This window comes from Nuphar pumila, chromosome 3 (assembly GCF_984573655.1).
Source record: "Nuphar pumila chromosome 3, dmNupPumi1.hap1.1, whole genome shotgun sequence".
In the NCBI taxonomy this organism is placed as follows: Eukaryota; Viridiplantae; Streptophyta; class Magnoliopsida; order Nymphaeales; family Nymphaeaceae; genus Nuphar; species Nuphar pumila.
In genome coordinates, this window is record NC_143251.1 from 41,667,243 (window position 1) to 41,690,398 (window position 23,156).

Genomic DNA, 23,156 nt, shown 5'->3' on the forward strand with positions numbered 1-23,156 from the left:
GTTTCAATTTGCTCGCTTCCTTTTTCTTTATTCACGGTAGCTTTTATCAGTCCCATAATAAACCATTGAGCGGATCGATTGATCCGATCTCCTTGTTTCAACATTTCTTGAGTTCTTTGTGGCTGCACGACTGAACGTGTATTGGAAGATCAGCAACACGTCGGCACCCATTGACGTGAAAGCTCCGAAGCTCTCGCTGCATCAGATATCCACATAATATATTTGTGATCAAATATCTACGATTTGAATAGAATATTAGGGATTTGACATTGAAGATCCAAACAGGATATCCGAGATCTAAATTAAAACGCTAGAATTATCCTTGTACTGGCTTAAGGACATAAATTTCAGGTTTATTTATCTGATAAAATTCACGGGTATTACAAGTTTCCTTAATGTTACTTTTACATGTTAATCTTATATTTTTCAGTATTTATTTGAGATTCTCTATTTCTTATTGGTTGTTGCTTCATCAATAAAGCATTTCTTTTATTTGTTTGTATATGTATATATTTTTAAATGTTTTTTTAAGTTTAAAAAGAATTGAGGCTTACTCTTTACACCTTGCTTTAGTTTTTGGTGGAGCGCTATGCTACGCCTCAATGATTTTCACATGCTGCTAATCTTTATAATTCAATCATTATTTTTAAGAGACTTTCCAAATGTTTAAATGCTTTGCAGGTTCTTGATAATGTATGTAGCTTGATTACTGATCCTCTGAGAGATGCGATTGTTCAGCACATTTTCCAAGCTTCATTGGTACTTCTCTCATGCATAGCCTCTTTTTCTTTTGCTAACATCATTTAAAAAAAATTTGCACTTTCATTGCAGGATGGATATATTTGGGTGCTACTAGATGGTGGTCCTTCTCGTGTTTTTACTGAAAGTGATATTATAATGATGCAGGAGGATCTTAACATATTGATGGTATGGAACTCTTTCTATAGAAAAATAGAGCATAACATCGAGCGATGATGTTCAAGATTTCCTATGGACATCTGGTCCTAGTCAACAGCAGATATTTTTTTATTTGAGCTTTCCCAACTGGTCATTGAAAATCTTGATATAGTAGAAATATGAACATCACCTATTGTATGTCAAGCTCCTTGTGCTGTTGGAAAATTATCTTGGCACTCCTAGTTAGTAAATTACCATTTGGAAAAATTCTGTGTCAGGTAAAAAATTCTTCATTGCTCTGTGCGGTAGGAACATGGCTATCATATTTATCTCAAACATAAATTTTTTTAGCAGAATATTCACTATAACACATAGAAGGTGAAGAAACAAATAAATGCATGCATATGTATGAGCATCTGTGTGGTTGGGGGTGGGTGTGGATGGGTGCATATGGATATTAATGTCCATGGTTTTTTGTGCAAGTACTAGTTAAAAATTACCCAGGTAACCTTACACCTTAATGCTCATTACCAAGGGAAATTAAATTGTTTCATAACAAAACTAATTAAAGGCATATTCATTGGTTGTTCTTTCAGAAAACATGACATCTTCCAGGCATTTCTTTGGGAGTTTACAAGATTGTGGTATCAATTATTGCAGATAACCATCAATGGTATTTTTCACATTTATGAGGGGCTAAAAAAGTGAACTTGTTAACCTCCAGGAAAGACAAAGGAGGAGAGAGAGAGAGAGAGAGAGAGAGAGTAATACCAGAACATATTGCAAAAAGAACAACACAACAAATGGGGGCTGAAACTTGCACGATTCCCAATATGTTGTGCCCTATGTAAAAGCTGCAGCTTCCCTTGGTCTGTGTTCCCTGTTACACAAAGAAAAGAGAGAAAAGAAAAGATAGGAGAAGAAAGTTGAGGTCGTACCCAGGTTGGGGCGTCCCTCTTTGTATATAAACATATTAAGATTACATGAGAAAATACAAAAATACCCTTTGGGGATATGAAACGTATTACAACAATAATATGTAAAAACAAATACCAACAATGTCCTCAAACGTGATTTCTAGCACCCCCTCTCAAATTGTGCATGGGTCTTGAATGACCATGGACAATTTTCTCTTAAGAAACCAATAACGCAAAGAAGAGAGCGGCTTTGTGAAAAGATCTGCTACTTGGTCTTCACCTCGGAGAAGCATCAGATGAATCTCTTTACTTTCAACTTTCTCACATACGAAATGTTGATCAATCTCTACATGTTTCATTTTGCCATGTCGTACGAGATTGGTAGCAATAGTGATTGCACTTCTATTATCATAGAAGAGAAGTGGTTGGGATAGTTTTTGATGTAGATTGACTAGCAAATGTCGAGTCCATAGAATTTATGTTGTTATGGCGGCCATGGCATGATACTCCGCTTCAGGCATAGACCGTGCAACTATTTTTTTTCGTTGACTGGACCAAGAAACAAGACGATGTCCAAGAAAGATTGCATAGCTGGTGACGAATCGCCTAAAGGAAGGATCACTAGCCCAGTCGGCATCAGAGTAGGCTAGAACAACAAATGCCAAACCATCATGAGGCCGGGAAGAAGGCCGTTTATAAACCAGTCCATCACTTATTGTGCCTTTTACATAACACAGAATTCTTTTAGCCGCTTTCGTGTGACTGAGACGGGGTGACTGCATAAATATGGAGACTTGGTTAGTAGCATATACCAAGTCTGCCCTCGTGAAGGTAAGATAATGAAGAGCACTAATGTGGCTTCTGAATTGCTTTGGATAAGGGACCAGAGGATCTTGTGGGTCATTATCAACTAATTTCACACTGACAACAATGGGAGTGGGAACTGACTTGCATTCAGTCTTCCTAAAACGAGAAAGAATATTCAGAGCATATTTTCGCTAAGATAAAATGAGAGAGCTGATAATTTGATCAACCTCTATGCCAAGAAAGTACCTCAAATGACCTAAATCCTTCGTATGAAACTACTTCCTAAGCATGGACTTCAAATGTGTGATTTTGTCGGGATCACTGCCTGTAATAACAAAATCATCTACATATACAAGAATGTTAGTGATGTGAAACTGATTGGAATGGACAAATAAGGAGTAATCACATTGGCTTCGAACAAAGCCTAAAGATCGAACAACACTAAAAGTCTCAAACCATGCACGAGATGCCTCCTTCAAACCGTATATAGCCTTTCTTAAGCGAAGTATCGTAGTTTTGGTATCAGCCTGAGGGTATCCAGGAGGGTGCTCCATGTACACTTCTTCATGTAATGCACCATGAAGAAAATCATTCTTCACATCCATTTAACTAAGAGTTCAGCCATACGTAGTTGTAAGAGACAATATTACATGAATAGTGCTTATTCGAACAAAAAGACTAAATGTCTCATCAAAATCATGGCCATGTTCTTGTGTATACCCTTTTGCCACTAACCTGGCTTTATATTGCTCAATGTTGTCATCAACCCTGTATTTAATTTTGTAGACCCATTGGCACCCAATGACCTTATTATTGGTCCTAGACACTACTTCCCAAGTATCATTTTAAAATATATATATCCTATATATATTATTTTCTTGTTATCTTTTGTAATGCCCACTAGGGGCAATTTAGTCTTTTTCTTATTATGTAAATAGACATGTCCACTAGGGACATTTTTATTTTTTTCTTATTTTTCTTTCTTTTGTTCCTTTTCATTTGTGTAAGGGCAAGAGGGTCCAACTCATAGAGTCGTTGGGACCCTCCCCAACGGTCAAATGGGAGCCCCCTTGGTCCAATAAAGTGTATAAAAAGGGGCTTTTGCCCCCACTACTCTCTAATGCTTTCTATAGCATTTCAATATACTATTCTTTATATTTCAAGCTCTCTCTCTCTCATATTGTGTGTGTGTTTGGTACCTAGCCCTTTGTGACTTATTGTATTTTGCCCATTAGTGGCCTCTTGTTTATGTGCTTGTGCACTCGTTGTAGTCACTTTGTGACATTGTTCTTTGCACTAGTGTTTCATTACATGGTATCAGAGCCCCTAGGTGATTGAGCACTCTTGAGACCAGAGTTGTCAGTCGGGGAAGCGGGAGCAAGAAGCGATTCAGGAAGCTGAAGTGGGAAGCGAGGCACTTACAAAATTTTAGGAAGCAAGAAGCATGAGACGACTTAGAAGCGAACCAAGAATCTTCTCGGAAGCGACCTAGGAAGCGAATTGGAAGCAACCTAGGAAGCGAGGGGGAAGCGAAAAAAAAGAAAAAAGTAAGAAGAAAAACACAAAAAAAATGAAAAAATAAGGGAAGCGAGCTTCCCTTAAATTGAGAAGCGCGCTTCCCAAAAAATTTTTGTGCTTCCCTGCACGTTTTAGAAGCATCACGTTTCGCGCTTTCGAAACGCACTTTGCGGAAGCACACTTCCCTATATGGTATGGTGCTTCCGGTAACCATGCTTGGGACTCTATTTTATTCTATTTTTTTTGTGCTTGTATTTTGCACACTTATTATCCTCTTTCTTCTCTTCCATAATGGCCGACAAGGATGCAATGATTAATTTCTCATTCAAATTGAATGGGGACTAACTATATAATGTAGGTGACCGCTATGGAAAACAACCTCAAAGGTTTGTATGTGGTTCGATTTTGGAACCCCAACTAAAGCTCACCAAGAAGGAAGTAAATGAAGAAAAAGCCTTGAATGAAGAAGAAAAAACCAAGGCCATTGATGAATACCAATCCAAAGTTTAAGATTGAGAAAGTAACCATGCCAAAATATTGGCATGGTTCATGAACAATGTGGAGCTCAAAATTTGTGCTAATCTAGCCAAATTTAAGATGGCAAATGAAGCATGGTTCTTCATGAAAAGTATGTATACTAAAGAGATCTTGCTAGACATTTTTTTTGCAAGAAAAAGTGAGAGTAGCCAAGCAAGGAGATTTGAGAATTAGAGATTAGTATAGCACTTTATCTCCACTGTGGGATGAACTTGCTCTCCTTTAACCTCAATGGGAAGTAAGTGCTATTGCTACGAGGCAATAACAAATGGAGAGAGAGAGATTCTTTGAATTCATTCATGGGCTTAGGCCCAAATTTGAACAACTATGCGGATTCCTACTTCATAGGGCTTCAACTCCTCTTAGTGAAATTCTTGTCGATCTATGCCAAGAAGAAACACACTTGGCTCTAAAAAGGGATATTGATGAAGTACATGCGGTATCTAAACCGGGGAATAATATGAGGACATATAAGCCTCCTCACTTTTGAAAAAATAATTATAACAGCAGTGGTGGTAGAAGAAAAATTATGTCATCACGGTAATGAATCAGGGTATCTTAGACCCGATTATACTAAGAGAAAAGTGACTTTTGTTGGAGAGAACTCAAGCAACTCAAATGAAGATAAAAAAATGGATGGAGATATCAAACACTCCATTGCACAACTTCCAAAATCATTACAACAATTTGTGAGGAACAACTCTTCCATACTTTCTACTTTCGGTGTTGCTCTTTCTTCGACTCGCGGTATGTCTTCTTGGATTCTTGATTCGGGTGCTTCATTTCATATGATTCCAAACACATCGCTTTTATCCGAACCAATCACTAATTCTTCTAAATCTTTTGTTTCTACGACCAATGGTACATTTTTGGATATTAAGGGAATAGGAACTCTTGAAACCACTTTAAGCAATGACAAAAAATTCTTTGTTCCAAAAATTAGAATTATTCCAAAACTTAAACCTTTTTTCGATTTCTCAAATATCTGATCTTGGTTGTAGTGTCTCTTTTTCATCTTCAAATTGCTATGTACAGGATCTCTGTGGATTGGGCTAGGCAATAGAAGAGGAGACCTATACTATATGTTTTTTTTATCATTACCATCTAAGTCTTTTTGCAATCATATTCAAACAAAAGATATTGCCACTTGGCACAAAAGACTTGGTCATCCTAGTCTCTCTAAGACGTATCTCTTTCCTTTTTTTGAAAAATTTTGTAATGAAAAGGAATTTACATGCAATGATTGTATCTTTGGAAAAATGCATTCTCTTCGTTTTCAATGTAGCAACTTCATTTCGAAAAGACCCTTTGAGTTAGTGCATTCAGATATATGGGGACCGACACCCGTTATGTCTAGAGGAGGATATTCATATTATTTTGTCTTTATTGATGATTTCACTAGATATACTTGGGTTTACTTTCTAAAAAACAAATTCGATGTTTTTTCTACTTTTAAAGAATTTTATATCCTTATTCAAAATCAATTTCAACATAATATAGTTATCTTTAGATCCGACTTCGAAGGGGAAGGGGAATACATGTCAAAAGATTTTCAAAATTATCTTAAACAAAATGACATTATTCATCAAAGATCTTGTCCCAAAACTCCACAACAAAATGGCCTTGTCGAAAGGAAGCATAGGCATCTTATTGAAACCACAAGAACTTTTCTCATCTCTAAAAATGTTTCAAATTTTTTTTGGACTGAAACCGCTCTTTCCGCAACATATCTTATAAATAGGATGCTATCATCATCTTTAAAAAAATGTTTCTCCCTTTGAAAAATTGTTTAAAATATCTTTGGATTTCAAAAGATTAAGAATATTTGGTTGTAAATGTTTTGTTTTTTTTCAAGGACAAGACAAACTCTCACCAAAGGCTCTTGAATGTGCTTTTATTGGTTATGGTGAAAATAAAAAAAGGATATTTGTATTATGATGTTAAAAATAATAAACTTTATGTTTCAAGAAATGTGACTTTTCTTAAAGATCAAAATGGATTTGAACATAAAAAACCCAAGGAAAATGTTGATTATTCTTTTTTATTTGACTTTCTAGAGACGACTCTAAAAAATCTAATGATACAATTTGGGATAGTAAGATTGTTTGTGATAATGAGAATGTTTGTGATAACCATTCTCATCAAAGAGATGATTCTCCTTGTGAGAATCCTAATGATATTCATGTATATACTCTGCGTGAGGGAAATGATCATCAAAATGCTTTTGACATATATTCACAAATTCTTCCTTTAAATGATCTCAAAATTTTGTATCATATGACTCATTTTCCCCAAATTATAGATCTTATCTAATGATGATCCATTCCTGTCATGAGCCTTCAAACTTTAAAGAAGCTAAGCAATACTCTCTCATTTGATAGATGCCATGCACCTAGAATTAAAAACACTCAACAAGACCAACACTTGGAAAATTGTAACTATCCCTTTAGGTAAAAAGGCTATTAGTTGTAGGTAGGTCTATAAAGTAAAGACTAAAAGTGATGGGTCATTAGAAAGATATAAAGCTAGATTAGTTGCTAAGGGATATGCACAAGAATATGAAATTGATTATGAAGAAACGTTTGCTTCAGTTGCATGGATGACGAGTGTTAGAACTTTAATAGCCTTAGCATCGATCAAACAATTGCTTATCTATCAATTAGATGTCAAAAATGCCTTTTTAAATAGGGATCTTTGTGAAAAAGTCTATATGGATCCTCCGCCAAGTCTTGAAATAGAAAAAGGAAAACACTTAAGTTTAATAAAGCTCTTTATGGTTTTAAGAAAGCTCCAAAGGCTTGGTATGACTGCTTCAATAAAGTTGTTCTTGATAGTGGATTTACTTGTTATACTGACACTGCTCTTTTTGTTAAGAATGCAGGGGACCACATAACTATCTTACTTTTGTACATTGATATGATCGTCACTGAGAATGATAAAAGGGGCATTGAGTCTATTAAAAATGTTCTTAAAAACAATTTTGATATGTCTCATCTTGGATTTCTAAGTTATTTTTGAGGGATTGAAGTTACATATTCTCCTCAGAAATGTTTTTTCTCAAATGAAGCTTGCATCAGATATTATTGCTAAGTTGGGCTTGACTGACGAAAAGAAAGTGGAGACTCCAGAAGTAATCAATGCTAAGATGAGAGCCAATGATGGACTTCCTCTAGAAGATTCCACTACTTATCATCAATTAATCAGATCTCTAATATATTTATCTATTACAAGGCCAAACATTGCTCATGTTGTACAAAGTGCAAGTCAGTTCCATAATGCTCCTACTGCTATTCACATGGCAACTGTCATTCGAATTATCAGATATCTGAAGGAAACTATAACAAAAGGGCTATTATCTTCTTCATCTCCAAATTTAATCGCTTATACTGACTCTGATTGAGGTGGAAACCCCAATGATTGTATTTCTACCACAAGTTTGGTTAAGAAGTTTGCTCAAAGATACGAGAGTGATCATTTATATTCCTTCGAAGCTATGTTGCGACAACAAAAGTGACATCTACATTATTAGCAATCATACATTTCATAAACGTACAAAACACATTGGGATGGACTGCCATTATGTTTGAGATGAGTTTTTATGGGGCACTATTGAACTTCCATACGTCACTTCGAAGTACCAGATTGCAGATTTCTTTACCAAAGTTTTACCATCCCCTATGTTCTCCTTTCTTCTAAGCAAACTTTTGAAAGTACAGAAGGTCTAGAACTTTTACGTAGCTGAGAAGGATGCAAAAGAAGATGGTAACTCTAAGTTTTGTTGTTGTTCTTCCGGATAAATTGTCGTAGGAATGGGATCAAGATTGGCCTCTTCACTTTTCTGCTCTTCCACTTTATCAAGAAATAAAATTTCAATCACACCTTCACGTCTCTTTGAGTTGGTCTGACCAGACCTATCTTCTCTAGTCAGAACTTGCTCCCATTGACTCTCCATTCTCTCTCTCTCTCACTTTCCTTTTCTTTAAAGGGAACGAAAAAGGACAAGTCAGTCTCATTTTCTAACTTTTCTCCATACTGACTAAAGTATAACACATTCTCCTAAAAAACATGCCTGGATACCCATACTCTCTTTCCAATCGGATCATAGCACTTGTATCCTTTTTTACTTTCAACAAAACCAAGAAAGCAACAATTGACAAATTTAGGAGATAACTTGTCTATGTATTTGTCAGCTAGCAGAACGAATCATACACAACCAAACACCTTCAACATATCAGAGTTTGAAACTTTTTCATACAATTTCTGAAAGGGGATATGCCTTTAAGTACTCCAGAGGACATATGATTTATCTGATAAATGCTCAGTTGAACTACATTTGCCCAAAACACTTTGGGTACCTCTCCAACAAACATAAGAGTTCTTGTTGTTTTCAAGATATGCCTGTTTTTCTTCTCAGCTACACGATTTTGCTCGGGAGTGTAAGGACAAGACTTTTAGTGAACCACACCTCTCTTTTGCGAAATTTTTTCAAAAGCATGGCTAATGTATTCACCACCAGAGTCGGTACACAGAGTTTTAATCTTAGCTGCAAATTGATTATCAACCATGATGCAAAAGCTCTTAAAATTGTAAAATAAGATCACTTCTATTTTTTATAAAATATATCATGTCAACCTTGTACAATCATATATGAAAGTCACAAAATAGGATGATCCCCCTTTTGGCACAATAGGAGAAGGACCCCGTACATCTAAATGTACAAAATCAAAATGACTTTTTGATTCCCTATCACTAGACTTGAATGGCAAAGCATGACTCTTGGCCAATCTACAACTCACACAATCTTTAACATGATTTGACATAACTAGTTTGGATTTTACAAAACTTCCTAAGGACACTAAACTTTGCAACCTAGAGTTGGAAATATGCTCGTGTCTGGTGCCACAAAACAGACTCATCCAAAACTGAAGCTCCATATCTAGTTCTAACTTCCTTCTGCTCCCTCGTATCAATCCAATCTAGATAGTACAAATCTTCTTTTCTATGGTCAATCTCAATCTTCTTTCCTGACAACTGATCCTGCAACACAACAAATAGAGGAAAAGATGACTTTGCAATTAAGTTTGGTAATTTGACCCATAAAAATAAGATTCATAGCAAGAGATGAAACATGATAAACTTGAGAAAAATTGAATTTACTACTAGGATAAGAGTCACAAGTAAAAGAACCTACTTTGGAGGCAGACATAGAATAACCATTACAGTGCGCAAGATGTCACTGTAGGGACGACATTCGACTAAGACAGACTCATGAGGTGTGTCAGAATTGGCGCACCTTTATGTTTGGTTGTTCTTCGTCACTGCAGAAAGGGAGAGAAGGAGATAGCAACAATGAGCAACACGATTCTTGATTAAATCATAATCGTGCCCTATTCCTTTATATATATATATATATATATATATATATATATATATAGAGAGAGAGAGAGAGAGAGAGAGAGAACATTGATCAGATGGATCGGGTCTGAGTCCAGACCCGATATTCCAAATACAAGGATACGGGTCCAGACCTGGACCCGTATGCACATATACAGTCTTAATAGTCTCCCTCAAGTTGTGCATGGTTTTGTACCATGGACAACTTGTTCTTCAAAAACCAAAAGCGGATGCTGGTAAGTTCCTTAGTAAACAAATCTGTTACTTGATCAGTCGTGGGAACGTAAGCTGGTTCGACTTCTCTATCTTCAATCTTTTGCCAAATGAAGTGTTGATCAATCTCTATATGTTTGGTACGACTGTGATGAATGGGGTTGAAAGCAATTTGTATGGCACTCTGATTATTACAAAAAATATTGGTGGGCATAATAGATTCTCCGATCTCAGTCAAAAGATGTCTTAGCCATGTAGCCTCTGCTGTAGCGGCCGCCATGGACCGGTACTCAGTTTCTGTACTGGATCATGCAACTACACGTTGTTTTCCGCTACTCCATGCTATGAAGTTTCCGTCAAGAAAAACACAATATCCAGAAACCGATCGCCTGTCATTTGGATCTCCAGCCCAATCTGCATCTGTGTAAACATCTAATCGATGTCGCTCCCCTTTGGACTTGGACCGATGATAAACTAAACCATCGCCAAGAGTACCTTTTAAATATCGAAGAATTCTCTTAACATTCATATGCTTTGTTCGTGGATCATGTGACACTTGGTTCACTGCATACACAATGTCTGGTCTGGTGAACGTGAGGTATTGAAGCATACCAACGAGACTACGATATTGCTTGGAGTCTTTATACGATTCCCCATCTTGAGAACTGAGCTTGTGGTTTAATACACTAGGAGTGGATAGTGGTTTATAATCTGTCATGCCTGCCTTTTCCAATAGATCCAAGGTATATTTTTGTTGGGTTAATGAAAGAGATCCATTCTGTCTAACCACTTCAACTCCCAAGAAATAACGAAAGACTCCCAAATCTTTCATCTTAAATTATTGACTCAGTAAGTCCTTGGTAGCTTTTATGTGTTCATCTGAATTCCCAGTAATAATAATGTCATCCACATATATAAGAATCAAGGTACGTACTTGACAATCACAGAAAATAAACAATGAATGATCGAGGTGCGAACGAATGAAATCGTATCGCTAAACTTCAAGGGAAAAACTGTCAAACCATGAACGAGAAGCCTGCTTTAACCCATAGATGGCTCTTTGTAGTTTGCAAACATGTGTGCTGGGGCTATATTCTGCATAACCAGAGGGTTGCTCCATATACACTTCTTCTTTCAGGCTACCATGCAGAAATGCATTTTTGACATCAAGTTGATTAAGAGTCCATCCATACTGAACCGACAATGACAAAATTAATCGAATAGTTCTCATCTTGACCACAAGACTAAAGGTCTTATCATAATCCTGCCCATATTCTTGAGTGAAACCTTTTGCCACCAACCTTGTCTTGTAGCGTTCAATAGATCCATCTGGTTTATACTTTATTTTATAAACCCATTTAGACCCTACAACATTTTTGTCGGATGGTCTAGGGACAATCTCTCGAGTTCCACACTCATGTAAGGCTTTTGTTTCCTTATTCATGGCTTCAACCCATTTGAGTGACATAGATGCTTGTAAAAAACTAATAAGTTCATCCTGTTTTTCAATCTGAGAGATGAACAATTGTAAGTCTGTAGAGAAGTTGTTATAACTAACCCATCTTTCAATAGGATGCCGAATCCTCTCAGGCCTTCTAGGGTGCACATCGGTTCGCTGAGCATTGTCTTTATTTCGCCGTACATAGACAGCCCCTTGGAACTTGGTAATATCTGAAACGGTAGGCATAGTATCTTGCGTGGTTGGCGACTCTTCCCTTTGTGAACACACATCAGATTTATTCCATTCGGTCGGTATTGTATGACATGAGGAAGTATCATGTGTAGCCATTTGATCGAACGCCTCAGCAACAAGCCACGACTGATAACCTTCATCATTCACATTGTGCTCTTCTACCCTTCCTGGGCTCTGATGCGATTAGTAGTGGGATCGTAGCAATGATAACCTCTGTATTGATTAGCATAACCAACGAACTTACATTTGCATGCCTTATTCTGGAACTTGTCATGTTGGGAACTGTCAATATGAACATAACATATACAACCAAACACTCGCAATTCATTATAATCAGGGTGAATCCCAAAGAGTGTAAAATAAAGAGATTTATTCGCAAGCAATTTCATTGGCAGTCGACTTGTGATATATATGGCAGAATGGAAAGCTTCCATCCACAGGCTTAAAGGGACATGAGTTTCATGTATCATGCTCAATGCACTTTCTACAATATGTTGGTGCTTTCTTTCTGCCACACCATTTTGTTGTGGTATGTGTAGGCAAGATATTCGACAACTTATTCCATTATCTTGGAGAAATTTAGTAAATTCCTTTGATAGATACTCCCCCCACCATCATATTGGAAATGTTGGATTTGAGATGAGAATTGATTACAAACTAAGGCATAAAATGAGCGAAAAATCTTGAACACTTCAGATTTGTGTTTCATAAAGTAGATCCAAATATATCTGGAATAATTGTCGATAAAAGTGACATAATAGCGACTGCCCGATGAAGAAGATTTCAGGGCAGGTCCCCAAACATCAGAATAGATAATTTCAAAAGGCACAGAAGCTCTTTGATTTATTAAGTAAAATGGAAGAACATGACTCTTACATAAATGGCAATTGGAACAAAGAGAAATATCAGACTCAATACTCAAATTGGACTCTGGAACAAGTCCACTAGACACAAGTCCCTCAATGAATGAACGATTACAATGACCCAAACGATGATGTCAGACATTCTGGCTTATTAAACTGAGACAGACTAAAACAATCTTTAAATGACACTGGTTAAACTGGTTGTGGATTTATTTGAGCAGCACGAGCAGAAGTAGACTCCTTGAGGACATACATATTTTTTCGTCGTTCTCCTTCAACAAGCGTCTTCATCATGAGAAGATCGTTGACACATACAGAAGGAGTAAATTCGACACAAGAATTAGTATTATGGACAAGTTTAGAAACAGAAACAATATTTTTAACAATACTGGGTCAGTGGTAAACATCAGATAAAAGAAGTGAAGAATTGGGGAGTGGAAGAAAAATGTTTCCAACATGAGAAATAGGGTGGAGGACACCATCTCTAGTTTTAATACTAAATTTACCGCGATAAGGAATGGGTTGTGAAATCTTACCAACGTCACCTGTCACATGTGTAGCTGCCCCAGAGTCAATTTTCCAAGTCCCCTGCTCAGTTTGCTTGAAACTTAACTTGGAAAGAGCAGAAATCAAGAGGTTCTTCAAATTCTCCTTTTTATTCATTGCTTGTCCTCTAGTGGAAGGCCCAACATCATTAAATTTGCCTTAATGTGCCCTCTTTTATTACACTGGAAACACGTTGGTATCTATCTAGAAGATTGGTTCCCTGGGAATGAGTTTGGTGACATGTTAGGCGTGGGGAGTAATCCACGACCTCCTTGGTTACCCCTTTTCTGTCCCCATCCACCTTGAAAGCCTCCACGTCCACGTCCTGCCACCATGCCTGTGATAAGGACTTCATGATTGTTGAAATTTAAAGTCAACTCCTCACCTTTAATAGTAACTTTATACTGCAGTAGTTTTGCGCATATCATCAAAGTTAGGCAATAAAGGAAGGCATAGAAGGGAGGTGACCAACATGTGATAGTCAAATCCAAGACCATTCAGCGCCTGTTGAACTTTCTCTTTGTTCGGAATGACACATCCCACCATCGCTAATTGGTTTGTGATGCTCTTGACTTTGTTTATGTATTTTGTAACCGATAAATTCTCTTTCTTCAAGAGTTGAAACTCTTTCTTTAAATGAAGAATCCTAGCCTCGAAAATCTGTGAATAGGTGTGTGCTAGTATCTCCTACAGTTCTCTAGCTAAACATTCATCTGAAATGGCCACTAATACCTCTTGAGAAAGTGTAGAGGTAATGTAAGCCACAACCGCCTGATCTTTTCTTTTCCATGTTGTAAACTCTGGATTGCGAACTAGTTTATTAGAAACCTCCACTTTATCATCTCGCTCTTCCTGCAGGATGAACTCGGAAGGTGCATGAATCGTTCTATCGAGGTGACCAGAGGTCCAAACTACGAATAAAAGGCAAAATGTGCCTCTTCTAGGTCAAGAAATTGGAGTTATTCAATTTCTCAGATATGAGTTGACCAAGGAAACTGGACGGAAGTGATGGGGAATCCATGAGGAAAAGAAATGAGGTGACTAAAGAGAAGAAGAGAAAACACATGTTGATGAAAGGAAAAAGATTGATTAAAAGAGGAAGATGATCCAATGACCCAGCAGCGCAGACCTGTTCGGTCTTTTTTTTTTTTTGCGGACAGTCTTGATATAGTTCTTCAGAAATGCTTTGTAGAAATCGAGATTTGGAATGATTGCAAATCTGATCTGAAAATATCAACTCGTGTTTTGAGTTTTGGAAAAATTAGATTTTATCAACTCATGTTTTGAGTTTTGGAAAAATCAGATTTTATCCAACAATATAGATAAGGAAGAAGAACAAATAGGTTTTAATCTGATTTAAAACAAAAATCAGATGTAAAACGAGGGCAGAAGAGTGATCAAGGTTTAGAAAACTGATCTGATATGACCAGATTCGATTTTGACGTGGTGAAAGGCACAATCAGATCTAACTCAATCTCTTCCCTAACGTTGGATCTGAGAGATTGAGTGGCGATCGAGATTCAAAATCTGGAACGATTGTAAATCTGATCGGATTTGATTTGCTACGTCTGGAGGAAAAGGGGAAATCAGGCTAACGTGACCTGAATCGATATGGAGAAAAAACTTTGTTTTGAAAATAAAGAGGATGACAAATTTGATTAGACACGATCATATTCAGATTGGCGTTGAAGGAGAAAGAATGACTGAAAGGAAAATGACCCAATATGATCAAAACAAAAATTTTTTGTTTGAGAAATGAAGAAAATAGAATCTGATTTAGAACAAGAGGAGAGAAAGGAGAAACTTGACCTGGTCGTTAGACTTCAACCCGCCCTGATACCATGTCAGAAATGGCGCACCTTTATGTTTGGTTGTTCTTCGTCACTGCAGGAAGGGAGAGAAGGAAGAAGATAGCAACAACGAGCAACACGATTCTTGATTAAATCATAATCGTGCCCTTTTTCTTAATATATATATATATATATATATATATAGAACATTGATCGGATGGATCGGGTCTGAGTCCAGACCTGGACCCGTATGCACATATACAGTCTTAATAAGGTGTCATATGGCATGAAGTCCCAGAGTCTATTAGTCAACCAGATGAAGGACTTGAGATACCTGAGAAAGCAGTACTAGAGGAGGAGGTAGGAGTGACAGAGGAAGAAAGGTCAATAACTGACTGAGCAAGAAGCTGCAATTGTTGAATCTGATGCTGAATTTTCTGTTGAACCTGTATAATTTTTTAAGCTGCCCACTACCCATCACTCCACCACCAACTGATGAAGAACCACCTGACTACTCCTTGGACATTACATACTCATTCTCAGTAGATGTTGCATATACACCACCCTTTTTTTTCTTAAAAATTGGACAATAATTCTTCATATGACCACAACCCTTGCAATAGTGACACTGAACAAAACTAAGGTCACCTCTTCCACTAAATCCCATCTCCCCTCATCCTCCTGTCCTACCACCATCTCTTCCACTCATTCTGCCACCCATATTATCCCCATAAGAGAATGATCCAAGAGACTTTATCTTAGTCTCTTCTACAATTATTTGGGCAATGACTTGGGTCACGGATGACTCCTTGTCCCATCAAATTTTGGCCTAAGAGCCATGATAAACTCAATAACTCTGTTTGTCTCCCTGTGTTGATCAAGAATCTCCAAACAAGTTTGACATGAAGTGCAAGACACATATTTCATACACTTCTCACATTTCTTCTGCTCCTCCATCAGTGCAAGAGCATCCCTGATTCTCAGCATATCAGAGTAGAATTCTTGAATTGACTTGCTTCATTGCCGCATACTTCTCAACTCTACTCTTGAGTGAGTGGATAATGTCTTGCCCACTTATCTTGTTTATAGACTTGCCTGAGATATGTCAAAGCATTTTTTGCCTCATGGAATTTTAAAATGTTCATGGTAATTCTCGGCTCCACGGACCCAAGAATTCAAGCCTTGGCTCTCGCATTGTTCATGATCCATTCCTCTATAGACTTATCAAAGCCCTCATCAGAGGTTTTAGGTTTTGCTTTTGAACCATCCAAATAGCCTCGCAATCCTTTTTCAACCACCACCGTTTCAAAAAAATCAGCCCAATATGCATAGTTTGTCCTATTTAACTTGACTGGGATAATTTGTTACCCTTCTTTCTCCATAATACCACCAACAATGAATATTTCCAAAAATAGAAATAGTCGAGCTTACCAAAGATTCAACTAGAGGCACTTCAAAGGTCAAGTAGATGATACAAGGCACAAATAAGCACTACAATATATTGAGTATACTTAGCAATGTTGAATCCACACAAAAACAGTACAACCTCACTAGCTAGGTTCAGTCGACACCTAGGAAAGTCAGAAAATAGCTTGCTGCAAGCTAAAAATGCCCCCAAACTTGTCCAAATCTTCTCTAAAATCCCAAAACAATCAACCCAAGCACTTTGGTCAACCTCCTATAGCAAAAACGACCAGAATAGAGTCTATTTGGGCTTCCAAAAACCAAAAATTGAGCCAGATTCAATGTTTTTCCAAATCTGGACTGAAACTTTCAAGAAATCCAAAAAATCTTGGAAAAATCACTAAAAATCCAAAATAAGTCCAAATCCAATAGGGTTTGATTTGTAGAACATCTAAAATCAAGCCCTACCAAGTGAAGAAGCAAAACTAACCAAAACTGGTCTGAATAGACCAGTCGTTTCACTAAGATTGACTTCAGACTGTACAGAGCTTGCTTGCTTCTTCCATATTCAAGACGTCATCTCCCTGCACACTCTAGCTCTGATACCATGTTAGAAATGCAAAGAAATAAAAGGGAGAGAGGTTAGGGTTAGAGGCGACTCAACACAAAAGGAGAGAACACAAGTTCTTCACATTGCATATCGTGAATGAGTGGCTGAATACGACTTAAGGGTCGACCCCCTTGAGACGTCAAAAGGAAACATTGCATATCGTGAATGATAGGCTTAAAACAACTTAAGGGTCTACCCCCTTGAGACATCAAAAAGAAAAAGGTTGAAAAGGCTAGTATACCCCTTCTTTATAGGGTATGTACATAGTAGACTAATAAAGTTACTTTACACAACTTTATGATACACTATATTACATAGGCTTTCAATATAATTGAGCGCCTATCATTAGGATCTCCTCTCCAGTTAAAGTCAGTATAAGCAATAAATTCAAGTGGGAACGAAGAGGATAAAACAATCCCTTTAGAAACAAAATTTTGTAAATATCTAATAAAGCATAACGCTACTCATGTGCACAATGGTAAGAGAATGTTGAAATTGATTGGTTGTATGGAGTGCATGTGAGATACCGGGTCTGGTGATGGTCGGGTATATGAGAGACCCAATCAATTGGCGGTAAGGACTCAGATCGTCCAGAGGTGTGTCATAATCTATCTTCATTTTTGCATTTATTACTTCAAGAGTACCCACCCTTTTTTCATCTGTAATTCCAATCATGTCTATGATGTAATAAGCAAACTTGGATTGAGTTAAAAAATAATTATGAGTAGAATATACAACATCAATCCTTAAAAAGGTTCTAAAAAAACCTAAATTAGTTATTTTAAAGCTTTGTTTTGAAACATTCTTAATAAAACTAACTCCTTGTTTGTCTCTTCCAGTGATGATCATGTCGTCAATGTAGAAAAGAAGAATAACAATACCTGCATTAGATTTCTTAATAAACATAGCAGTATCAGTATAACATGAAGTAAACCCTAGTTTAACCATAATAGAACTAAAACGATCATACCAGGCTTTAGGTGCCTGTTTCAGACCATAAAGCGCTTTACGTAAATGAAGCACCATTCTGAGAAGAACCTCATATCCATGTGGTAGATCCATATAAACTTCTTCCTTCAATTCACCATTGAGGAATGCGTTCTTGATATCAATTTAATAAATAAGCCATCTAATGACAACTACAACTATAAGGGTTCTAACATAAGTTATTCTAGCTACTGGAGCGAAAGTTTCATCATAATCTATTCCGTACTTATGAGAATAACCCTTGGCCACTAGTTTAGCTTTATGCCTCTCTAAAGTTCCCTCACTTTTGGTTTTAATTTTAAACACTCATCTACAACCTATTATTTTCTTTCCATGAGGAAGATCTTTTATATCTCAAGTGTTGGACTTTTCTAAGGTTAGTATTTCATCATTCAAAACACTCATCCATTCAGGATAATTTTTTTGGCCTAGTTGTATGAGAAAGGTTCAAAGTAAGAATTTTTTTTGGCTAGACAAGCTCTTGAGGAGTAAAATTTTCGTAGGATGCAAACTTATATGTTGGCCTATGTATTTTTTCTGATTTCTTAAGTGTGCTTTGTTCTTGGTTTTCTATGCTAGAAAATTGTTCTAAGGCATTGGAATGTCTATCACCAGTTCTTCTATACTGGATATCTAACGGCCCACCATTAATATCATAAGACTCACCACATTGGATGTTATATTGAGGTTCATCATTCACAAGGCTTTTGTGTTTGTGCGCTCTTTGTAGCCCTTAGTGGAATTGTATTTGTGCACGTTTGGGTTTCATTACAGTCAATTCAAAATTTTCAAGATGCCTTCAATTGGCGCCAAGTGAGCTTATTTATAGGCTCACCTTGGGCCTACAAATGTGAATGGGCTCTTGCACCCTCCAATTATGAAAATGCTGAGTAAAATGGAAAAATCCAATCAATGTACCTCACCGAGCTCACATTCCACATGGGCTGAGCTCAAGGTGAGCAGGCCTGCTAGTGGGGTGGTAACACACGCATGTGTGTGTATGTGCATATAATCTTAGTCACCATTTTTTTTTAATTTAGTTTTTCAAAGGCTTTTTCAAAAAATAAAAAATGTGTTGTGATGAATTTAAAAGAAAACATATTATACTTATCCCAAATAGATCATTGATAATATAAAATATCATCATGGTACTTGCCCAAGAAATTTATTTTAAAAAAATCTGTTTAATTTTTGGCATCAAGATGTTCCTAGAGAAACAAACAACATACATGTAAGTGCATGATCTATATGAATTCTGGCTAGTGTCTTAGGTGGAAGTTGTGGAAGATATGATAGTTGTATGATGGGAAATGACACGCATCTAGTCACCCTTGTGGAAAAAGCAAGCCTATAACTGAAAATTGTTGGATCTTGTGCATAGGCAAAATTTTTATGTCAAATTGTTCATGTGTTTCATTGGCCAAAGAAAGCAACCAAGGTGATTGAAGAATAAGATATGTTTAAATTTTGAAGAGTTAGTAGAGTTCATGAGTTAATATAACAATCATCATTCTATGACTGCTTTCCATGACCATTCATGCCGCCTCATTTTCCACTTCTACCTCACACCTTTGCACACACAAAGAGGTACTTCCCCAACCTTGAAGATTGCCCAGATACCGACTGTAGAACCTCTGGTGCATATATGACTGCATGTTTCTTTTTCCTTTATGTTTCCTTAAAACTTGATTATGTATTGCATGTTGCCTTTCTAGTTTTCTTGTTTATCGTCTCTCTCATGGTGCTTTTAGTGAAAGTTCAAAGTGTTGCATGACATTTTATCATTTGTGTTTTTAAGAGCTTGAACTTGAGGTGAGTGGTTGTGAAGGTAAGGTTTTCTACGTTAATGAGGTATTGAAAATATCATTCATTTATTTCAGTGCCAAGCCAGGACGGGTGGTATGTTTGTCTATGACATGTTTGTCATGGGCATGCTCCTCCATCCAGGATGAGACCATTAAGAATTACTTACATGGTAGTACTAAACCATCTTCTAAATCCTTCTTAAATGGTTCATTCTGATTTCTGAGGGCCTTCCCTAGTTACGCCTTTTGGTTTACTTGTGATTATTCTGTAACAGATACTATATTTTTAATTAAATCTAGAAATTAACTTGGTGCTGCTATGAGGCAACTTAATATATTACAATTCAGTGTTTGTTAGAGATGATATCAACAGATGCAATGGAATACTAGTGGCAGAATAAAATGCCACACCTTTCACTAATCAACAGGGTAAAAAGAAATGATGATGCCAATTGTTCTATTTGTTTTCTAGGAGTTCTTCATTGCAAATGGTGAAGGTCTTCCTCAGGCATTGGTTGAGAAAGAAGCATTGATGGCTCAGCAGATCCTTGATCTATATGCCCTTCAGGTTGGTTTGCTGAATGTTGCTATGCTTGGTGTTATTTCCAACACGTGTGCTAAATCTTGTTTGTCATCAGACAGAAACCATAATTGAGAGGTTGATGGCTGCAAGTGAACAAATATCAACAGAACTTGGATGCATGAAGCCAGGGAACAGATCTGCTGAAGCTGCAGATACACTATTGCGAGTGCTATGCCACAAGGGTGAAAAAAGTGCATCGAAGTTTTTGAAGATTCAGTATAACCTTCCCAATTCTTCAGGTGATTAGTCCTTCAACCTTCAGTAATGTTTAATATTTTTTTAGAATTTTTAGAGTATATTGTGACTTGGAGATCCATGCATGAAAAATTTTCATTCTTGCGTTTGATAGTAGAGGATGAGAATACATCTGATAGTGTCCAGTCCAGTGTGAGGCAGGACCATCTTCATCTTCACAATTAAATGTATCCAAGTCTCTTGCGAAATGTCATTTCTCGTATAGGGTGTACACATCCATGTGATGCCTAGATGCAATTCATGGCCTGCATGATTGGCGTCTCACCTCATAAGCTGGTGAAATGAACAGCCTAGAAGTAGACATTTTTCTGCAAGGTCTTGGTTGCATTAGATTAAGATCTGGGAGCCAGTGTTGGGAGCATTTTGGGTGTGGTGACGAGGATGGTGATGGGTCAGGGAAGATCGGAGTGGAGTTCACAACATTCTCAACTCTCAAGAGGATGTACATGAAATCTGGAAATTATAACGAGTGGAGGGTGTCAACCACACTTCGATCTCCTCTCCTATCCCAAATACGAGACACCAAATGCTGGTGACGATTAGGGATTCCGGAAATTCAATATATGCTTCCAACACTGGCTCAGTGGTGTCCTGCATTGAACTGGATGGGATCAGGTCAGAAGATGACACCAGAGTTGAGCTTTCCCTCAGATAACTTGATCATGCTTAATTTTATACACAATCACCATGGTAAACAATGGCAACATGTTATTAGCTACCGATGACTGCTGCTTGACCAAATTGCACCAAGGATCTCTTGTCCGATCATTGTTCTTATCTGTGCATACTCTCTGGTTTGCAGATTATGAGGACGGTTCATCTGTCAAAAGTCCTGTTTTATCTGAAATGTTAATGCGTAGCACCTCAGTCCGATGGGCCCAGAGCGGTCAGAAGAGTATAAAGACGGTGAAGAAGAAACTTCAGCAGGTAAAATCCGAGCTCAAATATGGTGGTTGGTGAACCCTTGTTACTATCTGCCCGCCCTGTGTCACCACTTCTGCACCATTGCTATGATCGAGATCCTCCCATGAAGTAGCATATGGTGAAGTGTTGAAGGTAGATTATTTCCCTCCTCTTCTTTGGGCTTTCGAATTGTCAAATATGTGATATGGATTATGTACCATTGATCTATATGTTCTGGTCATATCTGCATAAAGTTTTAAATTGTAAATGGTTTCAATAATCGTGCTTGGATGTTTTCTGTTATCGATACTTGAACTCTTTGGTATCAGATGTAACATCACTTCTTCAGTGTGAATGTGGAAGGGGCTACGTGCACCAGAGTCTGGTTGCTCGGAACACTCGCTCTCTGCAGCCGATAAACTCGTTCCCCTATTCTCGTCACCATAACTGAGCAATGAAAGATTTGAAAAATAAAGATTTGTCAAGAATTTCATGGTCGACAGATGCTGTTCTAGACTTGTTTCTATAGGTTGGACCTGCCACCTTGTGTACAATCTGAATTTATTATCCGCGATCACTTATTTTCCCATCCACAACCGCATCCTGTTCACCACAATTGTATCAGTGGATGAACTCGAAGGACTTCTAACGGTGCTGTGGTTAAACTTGGGGCCGTTTGGATGGTGGTTAAAATAAGGGAAAGAAAAGGTCTTGACAACAAACTTACAGCTATCATGGGTGTTGAGATTTAAAAGTTTGTTTTTCAGATTCAAAATGCACTATCATGGGTTTACTTTTGATGCAAGCCATCTGCAATGTCCAAGTGCATTGTCATATTGGACAAGCTTTGAGGTGATATGCAGCTGGGAGGAATCCATGCATAGCGTCAAATCATGCATGAGGGAGGTTAGGGTCCTGAGTAGCCGGTAGCGCTTCACTGGGCTTGGCTTGTTTAAGCCCAGCTTAGGTTTGTCTGAAATCCTAATGAGCCGAGTCCGGTCTACAAGCCCAGACCTGCTTATATAAGCGAGTTGGGCTTAATCAAGCAATCAAACTTGATTAGGCTCAGAGAAATATTATATAAGGAGGTTGTGTACATTATAGGTAAAAACGATAAAGGGGTAGGCCTTTGCGTTTAATTCAAGAGATGTTCCTGTCTGACCCCTTAAAGCATGAGGGTACATCTTTTTTCCAGTTCTTGTCTTGTGCAGTTCACTCTTTGCCCTACCAAATTGTAGATGCATGAAGAAAGTATACTCAAGGATCGAGTAAATTGATAACCTTCATGTTATGGAATTACGATAACATTCATGCTACTGAATCAACTCAAGGCAATTGTCAAACTAGGTGCAAGCACATTGCACAAAAAATGTGATGCTGTGCCTCACTGTGCAACACCTGTCCGGTTTTTTAATCTGAGGCCATACAAACATT

The 23,156-nt window shown here is 37.5% G+C and overlaps 1 protein-coding gene across 2 annotated transcripts in view; it reads left to right on the forward strand.

The window, feature by feature from the left end:
- Positions 1–22,004, forward strand: part of LOC149842698 (DNA topoisomerase 4 subunit B (DUF810)) — a 225,630-nt gene extending 203,626 nt beyond the window's left edge. For both annotated transcript variants that reach the window (XM_089999370.1, XM_089999371.1), the window contains 5 exons: positions 682–759; positions 832–927; positions 20,454–20,549; positions 20,620–20,803; positions 21,622–22,004. In XM_089999370.1, the coding sequence (XP_089855496.1) occupies positions 682–759; positions 832–927; positions 20,454–20,549; positions 20,620–20,803; positions 21,622–21,779 (612 nt within the window). In that variant the 3' untranslated portion in view covers positions 21,780–22,004. The remainder of the gene's footprint in view (positions 1–681; positions 760–831; positions 928–20,453; positions 20,550–20,619; positions 20,804–21,621) is intronic.
- The last annotated feature ends 1,152 nt before the right edge of the window (positions 22,005–23,156 follow it).